A 16,021-nucleotide genomic window follows, 5' to 3' on the forward strand; every position below is an offset into this window, starting at 1 on the left:
GACAATTGGGAAAAATTAAATAAATAAAAAAATTGGATAAAATGCATGTGTCATTGTTTCATATTGATTTCACATAACATACCATTTGATTTCAACATATTTTTGTTACACTTGCAGGGCGTTTTTTTTATGATCCTGTTCATTTTAAATATAAATATAAATCATCTAAATAGAAATGGAAAACTAGAAAAAATAAAAATATAACTTTACTAATCTGGAAGTTATTTGTCATTGGATCCATCATTCCCACAGTGGAAACACATTATTTCATATTATGTTCAAGTCAGTAGTTAAAAGTATAAAATATAATAATGTCTATTTTTAGTTTACTTTGTTAATAAAGACATTTTTAAGTATTTTAGAAACACTAACATCATACATATCCAAATATGAAGTAATGTTTTAACTCCCATTTACATACAGACCTGTGGCCAACTTTATAAACCATTTTGAATTTTTTCCAGCTGAGGCGTTCAAAATAGATATACTTTTGATTGTCACAGTGTAATTTGGGCAGCTGCCTGCCTAATATAACATAACATCACCACAATATTTTATATTAAATGAGGAAATGTATCTTTGTTTCCTTAGCTAAGACTGCTTGCTGCTGTAGCTTGTGTTTATCTTGAGAGTGACATCTGATTTAAAAGCAAGGAGCAAAAGCCACTGAGCACCATCAGTCAGCACAGAGGCAATGCAGTTTGGTGTAATTGTTAGCCTAGTAATTCATAGTAATATATTTCTCACACACAACCTCAACCTCTGCCTCTCAATGTGAGCAGAGACACAGCAGCATCTTGTTTCTACAAGAAGCCTGATTAAAATGTGAGGCATTTATACGGTGTACGAGATTAATAACAAATATTCACTGTCTGCAAACCATACCAGGGTGGACTATTCATTTTCCCAGTGGGTCACATGAAAAACTGAGACTGGTGTGGAGGCTCAAACTACTAAGCTGAACTCAGTTCTAATCAGTATTAATTTTATTTCTTCATAAACTGCTACTGGCATGAGTGCATATTACAACTTCACTGCCACAGTATTACTTATTTTCCTTACACACAGACCTTATAGGAGGTAATTGAGAGAAAAAAGAGGGGAGGATGGAGTGGGTGAGTAATGTCATTAGGTGCGGTCATTTGGGATATTTTATGTCCTGGCAATGAAGCGGAAAATTATTGAACTTTAACCTGGATACATTTAAAATTGCATTGTTTTTCTGATGCAGCTTGTATTTTATGCAAAACATGTTAAATCTTGTGGGAATGTTCACTTTCAATACAGTTCAGTTATGCAGTGCTGAGTGTCAGACATGCTAAGGCACATGTAATGAAATAACTTGTTTGAGCTTTTGTAAAGAGTTCATTTTTAAATTTTTACACAAATGAGACTTTTCTCACTTTGGTTACTATTTCAGCTTCACAAAGGCTTCAGTGTTATAATGAAGAAAAAGAAGCATCACTTCAATACATCAGCCGTGTTGTCAGTGATGTAATTTGAGATTTTTCCTTTCAACACTGTTTAAAGTACAGGCTCCCATGTATGGACTGATGTTTTGATCCACCTGCTTCTCTGTAACCTGTGGGTGAATCTCTCCATCTCCTCTGGGTAATTATATTTTCCACTTCATTTACACACAGCTGGAAGAAGGAGATGCGAGTAAGGTCTTTATGTTTCTGCTTGGACCTTCTGTCCCTGCAACCCAAACCCAGATAAGTAGCAAAATATGGATAGATGGATGAGTAGATGTCCTTTTGACATAGTTATGTCATGAAGTAACATGAAAAAATAGTTTAATCAGTGCACTTTAGGTCTTAAAAACATGAACAGCATCTCTTAAATATATGCATCCATTTTTATCTCAAGTCTCAAGCATTTCCTTAAAACCATATCAACACAATCCAGTGAAGTGAATTAACAGTTTCTCCAAAGACAGCTGCTACATGCAAAGGAATCAAAATTCACAATGCCATCTTCTCAATTCTGTTGGAAAAATATGTCCCATAATTTTTTAAATGGTTAAGAGACAAAATAACCATGTCTAATGTAGCATCTGTGATTTAAACGAAACACAAAACTGTATCAGTTTTCAATTGAGTACGTTGTGTGTGATTTTGCAAATTAAAAAAAAAAAAAAAAGCACCATGATCTACTTTAAGGAACACAAGCAGGATATTTTGGAGTGACCTGACTTGAAAACTCTGCAGGTGGATATTAAAAATGCTGCATCTTCTGCAAAGCAGCCTAAAAATATCCAACAACATCAAAAGTGCTTCACTGAAAAGTGGGTGAAAAGTTTTTAATCATTAATGGAAAGAATGCACAAGTTGTGCATCAGTGATATGAATATCACAAGGTCTGCTAGCTAAGGGTGCTGCAATCTAGAAACACTGTTGTCTCTTCCTCTAACTTGGGGCAGTTATCATCACAGTGCAACTTCACCCTCAGCTCTGAGCAAAACTGCTAAAAAATGTGCAAGGTGCAGAAAAAGAGGGAGGCGATGGATGTGTGAGGCAGAAAACAGGATTCAGAAAAATGCTGAGCTCTGCAGGCTTCAGGAATAGATTCTGAGTGCACAACCACAAATGGTTCTTTCTAGGTGGAGCTCTTTTCCCCTCCATACATTACTGAGGTGCTGAACCATGGTGGTGGTCCAGACCTTTTTTAATTTGTGCCCTCAGCCCTGGGGACTTAACGACTGAAAGACTGCTAAACCTCTGCTGGTCACTGTAGATAGTCGCAAAGGAAATAATCTGAACTGTTGAGCTGTTTTATCATAACTGAAAAACATGCAGTAGCTAGGAAGAAATATTCTCCATTAGCATTAATTAAAAAGCTGAGCACAATAAGGTCGGTTGTCAGAAGAAGCAGGCACTCTTGGCTCCCTGGCACACCGAGCTGAAGACATGATCTCTCTTTGACCTTTGCACAGTGGACCGTAAATGAGCTGTTTACTTTTTTTTTTATCTCTACAATATCTCAGGTAATATCTTGAATTGCTGCTGTTCTGCTGCTGAAACATTTGCATCAAGTGAGGCAACAGTGCAGTTTCTCTCCTGTATGGATTCTCTGATGAACACACAGGGGCACACTCGGATCAAACCCTTGTTATGTCTGCCTGAATGATTTGTCATGTTTGCATGTATTATGAGGTCAACATCCCCTTTAAAACAAGCACAGCAAACACAGCAGAAGTTTATCTCAGTGTGAGATTGTAAATGATTAGATATTTTTCATGGATGTTGCACATGCTGCCAAGTACTCTTCAGAGACAGCAGCGACCTGACTGGAGGCTCCGTGGCATGCCTTCATCTTCTTATTCTTTATTTACATGTGCAGAAGCAGAGCAGTCTGATGAAGGGGCCTGACAGATGGTAAGTCCTTCTGTTTCAGTATAAAGATTTTGTGCTGGAGGGAAAGGACCCAGCATTAATGTGAGCTCCTCTTCTCCCTCTTTCATGTGCAGAAATAACTGATCTTGCCTCTGCTGAGCCTCTGAGTTGGGACTCTTCTCCGGCTGTGAGCTGAAAGATGAAAGAGGAAGAATCATTTCTTCTGAGAATTCAGGTGCTTCTCTTAAACATGAAAGAACCTCTTTTTTTATTTATTAGGGATCAGGAATAGAAATATACCAAATTATCTGTTGATTGTCTGTTTTTGTTCTTGCATTTCTGACTCATTGGGAGAATTCCATTATGAACATACATATCCTAGTGGAAATTTAAAATATACGATGTGAGAAATATGAAGTGAAACTGCAGTGGATGCATCTTGACATGTAGACGTGGCCAAGATGACCACGTATTCACTTCACACACATATGAACTGTAGCTATAACAGCTTCAACTCTTATGGGAAGGCTTTCCACAAAGTTTACAAGTGTATCAGAATTTGTGAGGTCAGACACTGATGTTGGATGAGAAGGCCTGGCTCACAGTCTCCACTCTGATTCATCCCAAAAGCATTCGGTCAGATTGAGGTCAGGACTCCGTGCCGGCCGGTCAGATTTTTCCACACCAAACTTGCTCATCCATGACTGGTACGCAGTCATATTGAAACAGGAAGGGGTCTTCACCCAACTGTTCCCACAAAGTTGGGATCATGAAATTGTCCAAAATGATTTGGTATGCTGAAGCATTAAGAGTTCCTTTCACTGGATTGAAGGGGCCCATCGCCTGAGAAACAACCCCACACCATAATCCCCCCTCCACCAAACTTTACACTAGGCACAATGCAGTCAGACAAGTACCGTTCTCCTTGAAACCACCAAACTCAGAATGTTTTAGAGGAGGAGCAGGGAGGAAGAATTCCCTTTTAACAGAAAGATACCTCAAGCAAAACCAGAGGAAGACATCTATCTGCCATAACAGGTTTTGGAGTGAGGGGAAAGAGAAAGACAGGTCTAAACACAAAGACAGGAGACGAATATATATCATCAATCTCCTCATCGATATGCATCTATAACCTTCAAAATTATTTAACACAAAAAGTGATCAGAAGAAAAAACTCAACGTAAGAAGTTTATTGGTTTGCAAAGGAGTTGTTTTTACAAAAGCATAGAGGGGAAAAAACATTTGGAGCATGTATTGTGTTCATCTAAACACTGGCCGTGTGCACATTCTCACAAAGTTTACAGTCAACTCTATTTATTTCGGGAATGTGACATCATGTGGTAATTACAAGTGCTCCTGTTTTCAGCAGATCAAACAGCCAACATGATGCGTGAGATGAAAGAGTATCAGGGAGATCAAAGTTACTGCAGCCAGCACACGAGTGATCCTCCGACTCAGTACATCCTTGAAAACAATGACAGGAAACTGTTGTGCAGTTAAAAGAAAAGCATCTGGAAATGGGAAAGGTTGCAGTTTAAGACAATACTCTTTTTCCATATCATTTGTAATATTTGTACACATCAGAACCCAGAGCCAAAGAAAACACTTTCATTATTATAAAAGACTCAGCTTTTCAACGCGCCTTCGTATAAACAGCAAAACGTTAGCTATACAGTCAGGATATCTTTACCACACACAAAGCTGCTGGTTATGGTGTAATAAATACAAATGATAACATGATCAACCGCACAAACACATCAGCAACACATCAGCCTACTTCTACTCAATGAACACCATGAAGTCATTTTAGCACCTTTTAGAAAACCGCTCTTTAACCTGGTGAAACTCATGGGGAAATGATTTTAATTCAATACTCGAGTCCACATTAGGCCATAAAAAAATACAGCCCAAAAGAACAGACAATGGATAGATGGCAAAAAGAAATAAAACCGCATGCTTGACTGAAACAGAAACTGGCAATACATAGTTGGTACGTCAATCTGTCGTCTTTCCAAATTGCCAGGTACTAGCTTACATGCACAACAAATGCTTTCATGTGTTTTCTTCAAAAATAAAAACCCTGAGTCCACGTACATCCAAAGTCCGAAAGGAGGGTAACAAACAGACAGACATGGGTAAAAAAAAACAAAAAAAAAACACTCCTTCTCTTACATCAGACTTGCTGGATTTTAAGGGTAGGAAGAGTGTAAAGATTTACTTCACTGAATGGGTATAAAAGGGCAGGTCCTAAATAACTGGGGTGATTGTGGACAGTAATTTCACCTGGGTTACCATTAGATTACAATCAGCCAGAAAATGACATTCAGCTTTTCAGTTACATTTTTAAAGTGTTGCAGAGAAAATAAAATAAGAGTTACAAAGAGCAATAAATTATGATTTCCCAAGGTTGTTCTTCAAAAGATGTGGGATCATTAGGAGATCAGAAAAAGAGGCCTGCATATTTAACAGTAAAAATGCTTTAACTGTTTTCTTCTCGCTGTGAGTTTTGCAATTTTTTTTAAAGTGCAACAGTACAAAATAGGTAAGTACCCCACAAGCTTATCCTGTACCTGCACCACATCTAAAAACCTAGAGGAAAACAAACTGCGCTCAGCTGGAAAAAAACACAGCAGTTCCAGAAACAATTTGCTAATGGCAGAGTTCAAGTGTACACTATGCTGAGCCAAACAGACTCCCAGCTCAGCTCTGCACACATATAAAGAGCTCCCTGGAATGAGCGCAGGAAGCCTTGAATTGTTCCTCTCCCTCCCCCGTACCTCCTGCTGCTGTCAACACAGTAAACTGAAGACCCAAAACATGAACCTGCATCACCCTTCAACACACATCTTGTTTTTACATCACTCAAACATACTTCCATGGACTATATCAACATTATTACAGTAAACTGTTACTAAATATGGTCACCAGAATACCAATAGCATCCAACAACATGCCCAATCAGCATAATTACATGTTATTTGGACACATTTGCCCTTGTAATACTAAAGTAAGAATGATTCACACACACCTATCCGTTACACTGCAATTCTCAGTACCACGCTCGTTTGTGTCCAGAATAAATTTGGGTAAAACGAGGAACTCAGGAAGACGCTGTCTGACCAACCAGGCAAAAAGAAGCTTAGAGTCAGCTCTAGGAGCAGCGATGTTATTGCTATGTCAAAGGAACTAGCAAATACTCATGCATGTATAGAAAGCAGCCTTTCTGCATTTTGACAAACGCTGCCCACAGGTAATGAAGAAGTTTCCTTAGAGTTTGCCCACAAAGGAAGCCTCATTCATGGCTTACTCCAATTTTACAGCAGCAAAAATTCGATCCAAAAACCATCATTGGCTTATGATAAACACAGAATATGTGAGGGTGAAAATGTCAAAATGTCTGAGCAGTTTTGTGCAGGCAACTGCTGTTCACTTCTTCAGTGTCAAACTGCTAAAAAAAAAAAAAAAAAGTCCTCAAAAGGGATCAAACAGGCTCATGAAACCTGGTTTAGGTTTTACTGTCATAAACAGAACCAGCAGTGCCGCTTTCCAACATTTACAAGTTGTGATCATTTATTCTGTGAATTTCTATTGAATGGTTTAATGATTTCTAACAATGTAATAATTCTAGAAAAACAGCATACGCCATTCCATTTTTCCATTATTGTGATGCATGATACTTCTGTACCTGAATGACCTTCACAATGTACTATTTGTATCATGACTTTGGTTTCTGTTACACCCCCTAACGTGTTATAAATGTATAATAAATCACATTTATGAGCAGTTTCAGGAAACATTTCAGTTGTGAAAAACCCCCTTGGCTAACCCTTCATGTGAAATGACACGTGCCTTGTTCTTTTAAGTGTCTGGGAAACAGCTGCAGGGCATCTGCACCAGAGTGTATCTATTATTCATGAACAGCTTATCAACGTTTATAATTTCAGCTTTAATGCATCTTTATAAACCCAGGAAACTTTAATGATTTATTAACATTTCTAAAAGTGGGACTGGTAATAGCCGTTTACCAACTTTTAATAAATACAATTTTAATTACACACAAAAGAGATTTTTCACAACTTGGCAAATATATTCAGGCTAATAACTGACCCATGAACATAACTTAAACTTAAATCATTTTTCTTATAAAACCCTTTAAAGAGGTCAAGGCTTCAGCAACAAAGAAACTTTATTGCTGCCCTAAGCCATTTGTCTAGAACAAATCTGGCCAGCTTTTTGCAAGAGCTTTGTCTTCCTCAGACTTTTCCTTCTCCTACCTGCATATTAGAAGTAGGTGAAGTTGTGCCAAAAAACACAAATGCATAAACAGAAAAAAAAAAAAAAAAAGTACCTTTTAATGTCTGCAGTGAGTTTTTACATCTTTCTAGAGTATGGAAAAAAAAAAAAAAAAAAACAACAACCTGATAACGCATAATCAACGTTGATACTGGAAGAGTGTAAACAGAGCACCTTAAGATTTCATACACACAATACTTGTGGGTTTAACTTGAAGATCTCTTCTCTATATTTTTTAGAACTTGCTCCCTGCCCCAGTGAAGGAAACTGTCATAAAGAAAACAACGCATAAGAGACCAGACATTTGTGTTAGTTACACTTCTAAAACACAGCCTGCAGCGCTAGGAAAGGATGAGACTGCATCAGTGTGGGCAAGATGCCGATGAGGAATGATTCAGGAAAACCTTTTTCTTTTTTTAAAAAGCCATGAGACACACAAGACCTATAATGGACTAAAACAGCACCAGCCATACCACCAAAAACTGTGACATTGAGAAATTAATCTGTGCATCACTATATCTTCTATGCTACTATTAGAAAAAAAAAGATAAACAAAAAACATCAACCCTATACATTCAAAGTACCCCCAGGATCTGACCCCTGACTCCAAAATGTGTGACTGAACCTGCACCCGGCTGAACCTGTGACCTCGATGACAGCATGGTTTCTTCTTCATATAAGGAGTAAAACTTCTATCTTATTTTAGTGTTCAACTCTGATGAGGCTTGCAAAAGAAAAAAGGAGCAGAAGTCAAATTTTAAATTCATTTCTCAGCAGCTCTGCTGCCTCTATAGCGCAATCTACTGACAGGAGAGTGGCTGTAGTTAAAAAAAAGAAAAAAAAAAAAGAAAAGTGCAAACTACCCAGACACGCTGTGTTAAGCATGGGATGCTACATCTTGTCATGATATAATCCTCATTTTTGAGTATTTAGGTCAATGAGGCTGCGACGTGTTACCATGACAACTGGAATAAACCCAAGGGATGCAGAGGAGTGCCAGCAGAGTTGGATATACATCAGCAGAGAGAAAACAGGCCGCTATGCTGTCTTGTGTTGTGCTCAGATGAGTTTTTGAAATAGTTACACATCCAGCTGTGCTGAGCTCAATCTAACTAAAGCATATCAAATATACATATATGTCCAGGTATATTTTAATTGAAACCAGTTGCATCTCGCATAACATCATGTATCTGCCTGATTTGGGAACACTGCTCTGGCCTGTCTGAGTTTTACTGCACATTTGTTCACGTTGCTTGGTCAGCAAAAGATTTAAGAGGACGCTTGTATGTTTAAACAAAGTGAGTTGAATTGAGTTTAAGTTTTTGATTTTGTTCTATCCATGAGCAACACTTAACTTTCACTTTAGCTGCTAATTGTCAGATATTTTTATCTAACTGGTTTTTTCAAACCTCCACACCTGCCTCCATCTCAAATTCCCTAAAGGATTCGACATAAAAGTGGAATGTCCTATAAATAAGCTACAAGTTCGCTGATCTAAAAACTGGGGCTACAAGGGAAAAATACCTGAAAAATGGATCAAACACATTCACCCACAAAGCACCATCACATCAGATCCTGGTTCAACATAAAGAAGAGGAAGAAGAAGAAACAGCAAAGCAGAAAAACTTTGATCCAGTTACTATGCTGATGCAGTGCTGTACGATGGGCTATGGATGATGATGTAACAGGCGCACGTGTGTGTGTGGTCATGTGTGATCAAGTCCTTGCTTCACACACGACTTGCGGAGCGGGAATTGGTCAGAGGGCAAGTTAACCGAGCTTGGTAATCTGTAGGTCTCCTTGTATTCGTACTGTGTCGATAGAGGGCAAAGATTTTACTTTGTGATAAAAGTCAAAGAGCTGGTGTCCATCCACGAATATCCGGAACCTCTGGTGCTCGCAGTGGATCTCAATCTGCAGAAGGAAGAAAGACATGGAGAAAAAGACAATTAGGCAAAAGGTGGAAAGAAAATACCGCACTTTAACCGCTTTTGACTTCATGACAAGTAGAGACTGAACACACTCATTCCATACAGTCACAATAAGCAGAAGAAATTGGGTGGGTGGAAAAAGCTGTGTCAGAGTTACACACAATCACCTCATGAGCTGAAGGGACGCATCTCACTTTATACAACCATTTCTTTCTCTGCTCGTTAATATAAAAATATTATTTGTGCAGTTTTAATTCGAGTAAACAATTACAAAATAGATTCAGTAAAGGACTAGATGTTACAATCCCTGATATTGCATTGCTTTAAATGGAGAAAACGTTGACGGATGCTTGTTATGAGGAAAGGCAGCTCAGAAACTTTACCAGCGGCACACATCGTTGTGTGCCTCAACTTTCGGTCTTTTACCCAAGCTAATCTGTCATTTTTTCTTCCTTGGTTAGGGTGCATGATAAAGACATCCGCTTGTAAGGAGAAAGACCAAATGACCCATTACACTGAGGATGACTATCAGCTATTTTAGTTGATGTTAAAACATTGAAAGCTCCCAAAACGTTATTGAATAAGTAGGCTAGAGCTAAGCCTCGCTCTCATTTTCTTCTCTTGTTTGTACGTGTACACACTGAATCCTAACAAACCGACAACAAAAATGTAACTGCATAAACACCTCCGCGTGGTTTATACCAGTGGGGGGGAATTTTAAAAAAAAGAAAAAAAGAAAAGAAACCGTCAAACAACTCAAGGCAGAACGTTTTAGATGAAGCAGCAGAAACAAGCCATCCTGCTCTGAGACCACAGCACATCATGTGTCTCTCCACATGCCCCTGGATTCAGGAGGGAGTTTGTTTTAAACATTCTGCATGGCAGACTTAATCTCCAGCCTCCAGCTTTCGACAGAGTCATGACTGTGCCGACCCGCTCAGTCACGCTGCAACCACAAACAATGACACTTTATCAGAGAGCTGACATTCAACAACCAGATGCAGGGTTCACCTCTAAAAATAACTTAAGTTGTTGTGTCTGCATATGCATATTACACATTCTTAAAAAACAGAAAGAGTTTCTCTTTGTAAAAATTCTCATGCATCCACAGCTGAGTTTTAAAGATATCAGACTGGAAAACACACTAAGCAAAAACCTTTGACCCCAGCAATGAGGGGATCCAGTGGCTCTGTTATGATGTTGGAATAGTTTTGCTCACATTGTGCGTGTCTCCTTAGAAGTAAGGATCACTGTAAATCCATAAACTTATGGTGGAGTGGTCTCTTCCAGGACTATAATGTACCCCATCAAAAGGATAGCAAGGGGTTACTGAATTGTTTAAGTTTGCAAAGGAGATTAATCATATGCACTGGTTTTGACAGTGAACCAAACTCAGCTGCAGTGCGCACCTGTAAGAGACTTTGGACCTCCTTCTCAAGCAGATCACGTCACAATCACTATGCAAGATAAATAAAAATAGCTCCAGCAATCAGTGCCAAAATAAATTTTTACTAAATTTGTACACATGCACTAGAGTCCTGAACATTTCGAGACATTACGCAATAGAGATGGTTACAAGTACACAAATTACCGACCCAGTTGCTTTGGGCATTTGCCGTCTTTTAGCCTCCAGCTCCTCAAGTATAACCTCTATATGGATTTCACAGAGCTGCCAACACTGCAGCAAATGCTATGGTGCATTTCACGGTGACGTGTGGGTGTCGTGAACTTGGCACTTTAAACAGACCTTCGGCTACACTGGAGAAAGAACAACTTCATTCAGTGTCCTGAAAACATCTCGAGAAACTTCATGCTTTGTTCTTCGCTCCATTGCCACTATTGTATATTTTTAGCTGTACACCATGTGTGTTATTCATGTGCACATTCAGACTTATTGGAGCAGAATATGACATTAAAGAGCTAACAAGTCCTCGGGTGTTATGAGATTACTCATCATGCATATGCCCTGCTGCTCAACCCCCTCCACCCTCCAACTCCAACTCATTCAGCACACCACAATAGCTGATGTGGTCCTAACGCAGTAAACAGGCCACTATATGGGGTACAGGCTGTATTTACATTACAATATGATGAAGCATGGACAACATTTCCTGTTTGTGTTCCATTATCATGCTGCGCAGATAATCTCACATTATAACTAATTCTGAAAATATCTCTGCTACAGTCGACTGCTGGGGATTACCCAGAATTATTTGATGTGAGAAAAGGGATTTTTTTACCCTAAAAGGCTGATCAGGGATGAAGGGAAAATACACAGTGGACGCCTCCTCCTCTGTCCATTTCCCAGAAACCCGAGCGCTGCGAAGGAACTGACGATCAGTGAAACGAGCCGTGAGTTTCAGGGCCACATCAAATGGAGGCTCCCCTTTCTCTGAATCACGTCCGCAGGTCAGGCTGACATCAAAGCTGAGGGTATGAAAAAAAAACAAAAAACAAAACCGGGGTATCGGGTATTCAGGCAGGATGCAGTGGTAAAGCACACATCAGATAATCTGGGATAAATGAGATGCATAATTCTGCTGCGTAAGAACAATTCTCACCAATTGTGAGTTAATTATGCATAATCCCTGCTGCTAGTTCTGTTTATCCACCCTCCCCTGCTGCTGCTGCACAGTTATGAGTCTTGGTGTAAGTTTATGGTCACAGTTACAGGCATCAAGTTTCTAAGTAATGAGACGCAACAAAGAAAGACAGTGTGTGTTTAGGCCTTGGAGCTGCTCTGTCTGTTGGGACATTCACATGAACTTTGGCATGGAAAACCCTCCCAGCAGCAGGCACTAAACAAGATGAGGTCATCGAGAGGTTTCTTCCAAGTTTGACACAAGTTTCCATGTAGGGTAAGGACACACCCAAACAAATCTGCTTCACTGGATCTCTCTCTTTTTTAAAAAAAAATTAAAAAAAAAAAAAGAAAATTCCCCCCTTTTTCTCCCTGCTGGTGAGGGAACGCCCTGTCTCTGCATACTTAAGGAGCCACTGTTCTTTCTGGCTGCCTACGCATTACTCAGTGTGTCCTCGAGTGGCCGTGCAAGTCTGACTAGCCTAAGAACAAAAAAAACCCCATCCTATCTCTAACATCCTTTAGCAAAGAATGTGTACTGTGCAGACGTAAATCAGAATGTTTTAAATATGCAGAGATAAAAACATGGCTCCAGATAAAGAGTGTGTGCATGCATGCCTTTGTGAGGTGTTATGTTACCTGTCTGGCTCCAGGTCCACGATGCCCATCACTATTATCTTCTTCCCCGGCCGCATGCCCCCCCGGATGCGCCCGCTGAATGGCACCGTCTACGCATTGCACACATTGAATTTATTACGCACAGCCAGGAGCGAGCATCAAACAAGGACACTCGGGAAATCGTTTAAATATTTCATACCAGGAGGCGTGATAAATCCTCCTTGTCAGGTGAGATGAGGCCGGGGTTCCCCAGCGAGTCATTCAGGTGGTCTTCTTCCACATTCTTCAACACCAGTGACAAAAGACACAGGATGCAAAGTATCATTTATCGCTCTGTCAGGTAGGATATACAACTTGCATGGCTGAGGTTAAAGGCACAACAAGAGGCTACAGGCCTATCATTCAATATATGCACAAGAGTGTGGCCTCGTACGCGGCGTGCAACAACAATGACGAGGTGGCAGCAGACCTGTCATGTTGTTATCAGCGTTCCTGCCGGGAGCCATGAGTTATTATAAAGGAGCCCCACATTTGGCACCATCTTGCACTACGATGGAAATGCCACCGGCTGGGTGGCCTAGAAGAGCACACACCGCCGGTGCATTTCACCACAGCGTATTGGATTTCCCCATTTCCTCCCCGGCCACAGATGAAAGAGGAGTCGCCCTACGCTCTGAATGCGCTGCGCCCGGCGCTCCGCATTTACAATAAGCGCCGGATAATCGACCTAACGGTGCGCTTAAATCGCAACTAACAGGCCCCCCATGCACAGAAAATAAATACCAACACACGTAACCCCGGATCGGTTCCCCGAAAACCTTCAAAATACTCACTACTCCGTCCTTCTCCGCTGCCTGCACCGCCATCTTGAGCAGAATAGCATAGGATGCTGATTATCGGAGCAGAGGCAGCTCTGCCGGGGAGCGTGGTTTGTCAGCGTCGTGGCACTGACTCAGGAGGATATTCCTGTTCCTGCTCCAGTACTGCTCCTATTCTTGGGTCCTCGCGTCTGACTTGGCCTGAGAGAGAGCACAGTCACCTCGCAGGATCCCTCTGCTCCACTGAAATGGGTGGATGTCTGCTGACGTATGCTTTATAATAATTACAGACCAAAAGCTTAATCCCCGTCTGTTGGAGAAGGCTAATCAGACAGATTTCCCTCAACCCTTCACCCAATTAGACAACGCATTGTTTGGATTCTTTGGGGGGTTTCTAGGTTGGGGTAACAATCCAGGACACGACTTTTAGCTGGTTTAAATAAGCGGTTACTTTATGAGACTGCGCTCGCGTGTCGTTTATCCAGTTTGACTGTGACACAGACTGGGGGGTTTTGGCCTAATTGGCCAAAGTGGGCACACTCAATACTTTGGAATGATTAAACAATACTGTAGGGCTCAGAGGCGTCAGGGAGTTAAAAATAGCTACAAATGGACCTGTTTCTGCTCACTTGTGAGCCTGGGACATAATTGCTTTTCACCGAATGAAGTGGACAATCCCACTGTCTGTTCATTGACTTTTGCAACCCTCTCCGTCCTTTCTGTATGCTCTCTATCTATTCAACCCCCATCTCTAATCGTTAGCCCGGCTGTTGTTTAGTTAAACTGGTCCACTCTGCCCCTTTGTGGATATTTAAAGGCATTACACGCTAAGCAAATCAATGCACTGTGACTTCAGTGATGCACTGATGTTCCCCTTAATCCAAAACGCTGCAGCGAGAGTACTGACAGGGTTAAGAAAGATAGATCATGTTTCTTCTATACTAGATTTTCTTATTTCTTGACAGAGAGACAAAATTAGAAATGAGTATATCAGAGGAACAGTTCAGGTTGAGCATTTTGGAGACAAAGTTAGATAGGCAAGGCTGAGATAGCTTGGACATGTGTACAGGAGCAATGGTGGATATTTTGAAAAAGGGATTTTGAAGATGGACCCAGAAGGCACGAAGAAATGAAAAAGATCACAGAGAAGATTCATGGATGTAGGGAAGCAGGGCCTCCAGAAGGTCTTGCGTGACAGAAGAGGATGCTAGGCTTAGGTAGAGATGGAGCTTTGACGACCCCTAGCGGGAGCATCCGAAAGACGAAGATTAGTTTATCTTTAGTGGTTCACTGTTGAATCTATCATTGAATTTAAAGTCCTTCTCCTTACATACAAAGTCTTGAATAATCAGGTCCCATCATATCTTCCAAAGATTTGTGTCTCCTCCCAGGATCAAACTGGAGACTTTTTGTTTGTTAGCCAAGTACATAAACTCCTGCACTATTGAAACACCCCTTAACAAGTTATTAGTTCTTATTATTGTTGCAGTAATAACACTCAAATATCCTACATATATCTCTATTCAATGCATTACTCGTGCCTCTAGTCCAGGGTTGGGCAACATGTTTTTCCATAGGGCCTTCCTGCCTTAAGAAATGTCACACATCGATGACACTTGCATGGTGACAATTGAAACAAAACATGGTTTCAAGTTAGGCTGAAAATTTTACATTACATAAAAACATAACTCAAGAATCCCATTTATTCACATTTAAATCAGGATGTGTTTACATAGTCTGTCCAGTTAGGAAGCACATACCATTTTGAATCCTTTACACCTGCTTTGGTGCAAAAGAAAATGACAATGCATACACTGGAGAGGCAAAAACAAGACAAATGTCAGCAGCCTATTCAGTTTTTCCTAAATTAAACACATCCAGGCCTGCCATCACAAAAAAGATTTGCTGTGTCTCCCAGCACAGTACAAGAGTGTGGAGAATAAACCAGGAGGTGGGCTGTTACATGAAGAGATGGACAAAGAAGAACAAGAAGAGCACTGCCAGAATCCTGCAAAATGACCTCCAGCAGGCTATTAATGTACATGTGTCTGGCCAAACAGAATCCAGGAGGGCCATGTGAGGGCTGAATGCCCTTTAGTGGGACCTGTGCTCAAAGACCAGTGCCTTCCAGCTTGACTGGCATTTGCCAGAGAAAAAACAGAACTGGTAGGTCTGCCACTGTTGCCCTGTTCTCATGACAGATGAAGTTACAGGCATCTTAACATTTGGCACAGCCTCTCTAAACTGTCCAGACTCACAGAGGCTCAGTGTGAAGAGAACGCTGGTGATAGCATAGAAGTTTAACTGACTTTGTGTTACACTGCGATGATCAAGTGTTCCCTTTTTTAGCAGTGTATTTAAACCAATGGTGTCGAAGTGTAGAACAGCACGCTTCACAATCTGTACATAGTATCAGCCGTCTGGTTTCATGTCCTGAACTCATAG

General features: G+C 40.5%; 1 protein-coding gene and 1 long non-coding RNA gene across 3 annotated transcripts; one reads left to right on the forward strand and one right to left on the reverse strand.

Annotated features, from left to right (window-relative positions):
- Positions 1-336: 336 nt before the first annotated feature.
- Positions 337-6,829, forward strand: LOC121814542. The gene is made up of 2 exons (XR_006054416.1): positions 337-3,377; positions 3,470-6,829. It is a non-coding gene; the product is annotated as an uncharacterized LOC121814542 (long non-coding RNA).
- Positions 6,785-13,986, reverse strand: LOC102294336 (galectin-related protein). Of its 2 annotated transcripts, none has more exons than XM_042220898.1 (5): positions 13,592-13,986; positions 12,958-13,041; positions 12,780-12,868; positions 11,800-11,986; positions 6,785-9,542 (listed from the first exon to the last, which is right to left on the reverse strand). In XM_042220898.1, the coding sequence occupies exons 1-5, from the start codon at positions 13,622-13,624 to the stop codon at positions 9,399-9,401; spliced, it is 537 nt and encodes a 178-aa protein (XP_042076832.1). In that variant the 5' UTR covers positions 13,625-13,986; the 3' UTR covers positions 6,785-9,398. The 2 variants fall into 2 exon arrangements, with proteins under 2 accessions (XP_042076832.1, XP_014189093.2); XM_014333607.2 differs by having other exon boundaries at positions 12,958-13,050; positions 13,592-13,981.
- Between the last annotated feature and the right edge of the window lie 2,035 nt (positions 13,987-16,021).

This window comes from Haplochromis burtoni, unplaced genomic scaffold, assembly GCF_018398535.1.
Source record: "Haplochromis burtoni strain Fernald_Lab_line unplaced genomic scaffold, NCSU_Asbu1 Contig_57, whole genome shotgun sequence".
Lineage (NCBI taxonomy): Eukaryota > Metazoa > Chordata > Actinopteri > Cichliformes > Cichlidae > Haplochromis > Haplochromis burtoni.

Excerpts from the sequence above, each read along its gene's own strand:
- LOC102294336 (XM_014333607.2), bottom strand. The coding sequence starts at position 13,624 with ATGGCGGTGCAGGCAGCGGAGAAGGACGGAGTA. Across the intron at positions 12,869-12,957 it reads AGGATTTATCACGCCTCCTG|ACGGTGCCATTCAGCGGGCG; the intron begins GTATGAAATATT and ends TGCAATGCGTAG. Across the intron at positions 9,543-11,799 it reads TCCCTGATCAGCCTTTTAGG|ATTGAGATCCACTGCGAGCA; the intron begins GTAAAAAAATCC and ends TTCCTTCTGCAG.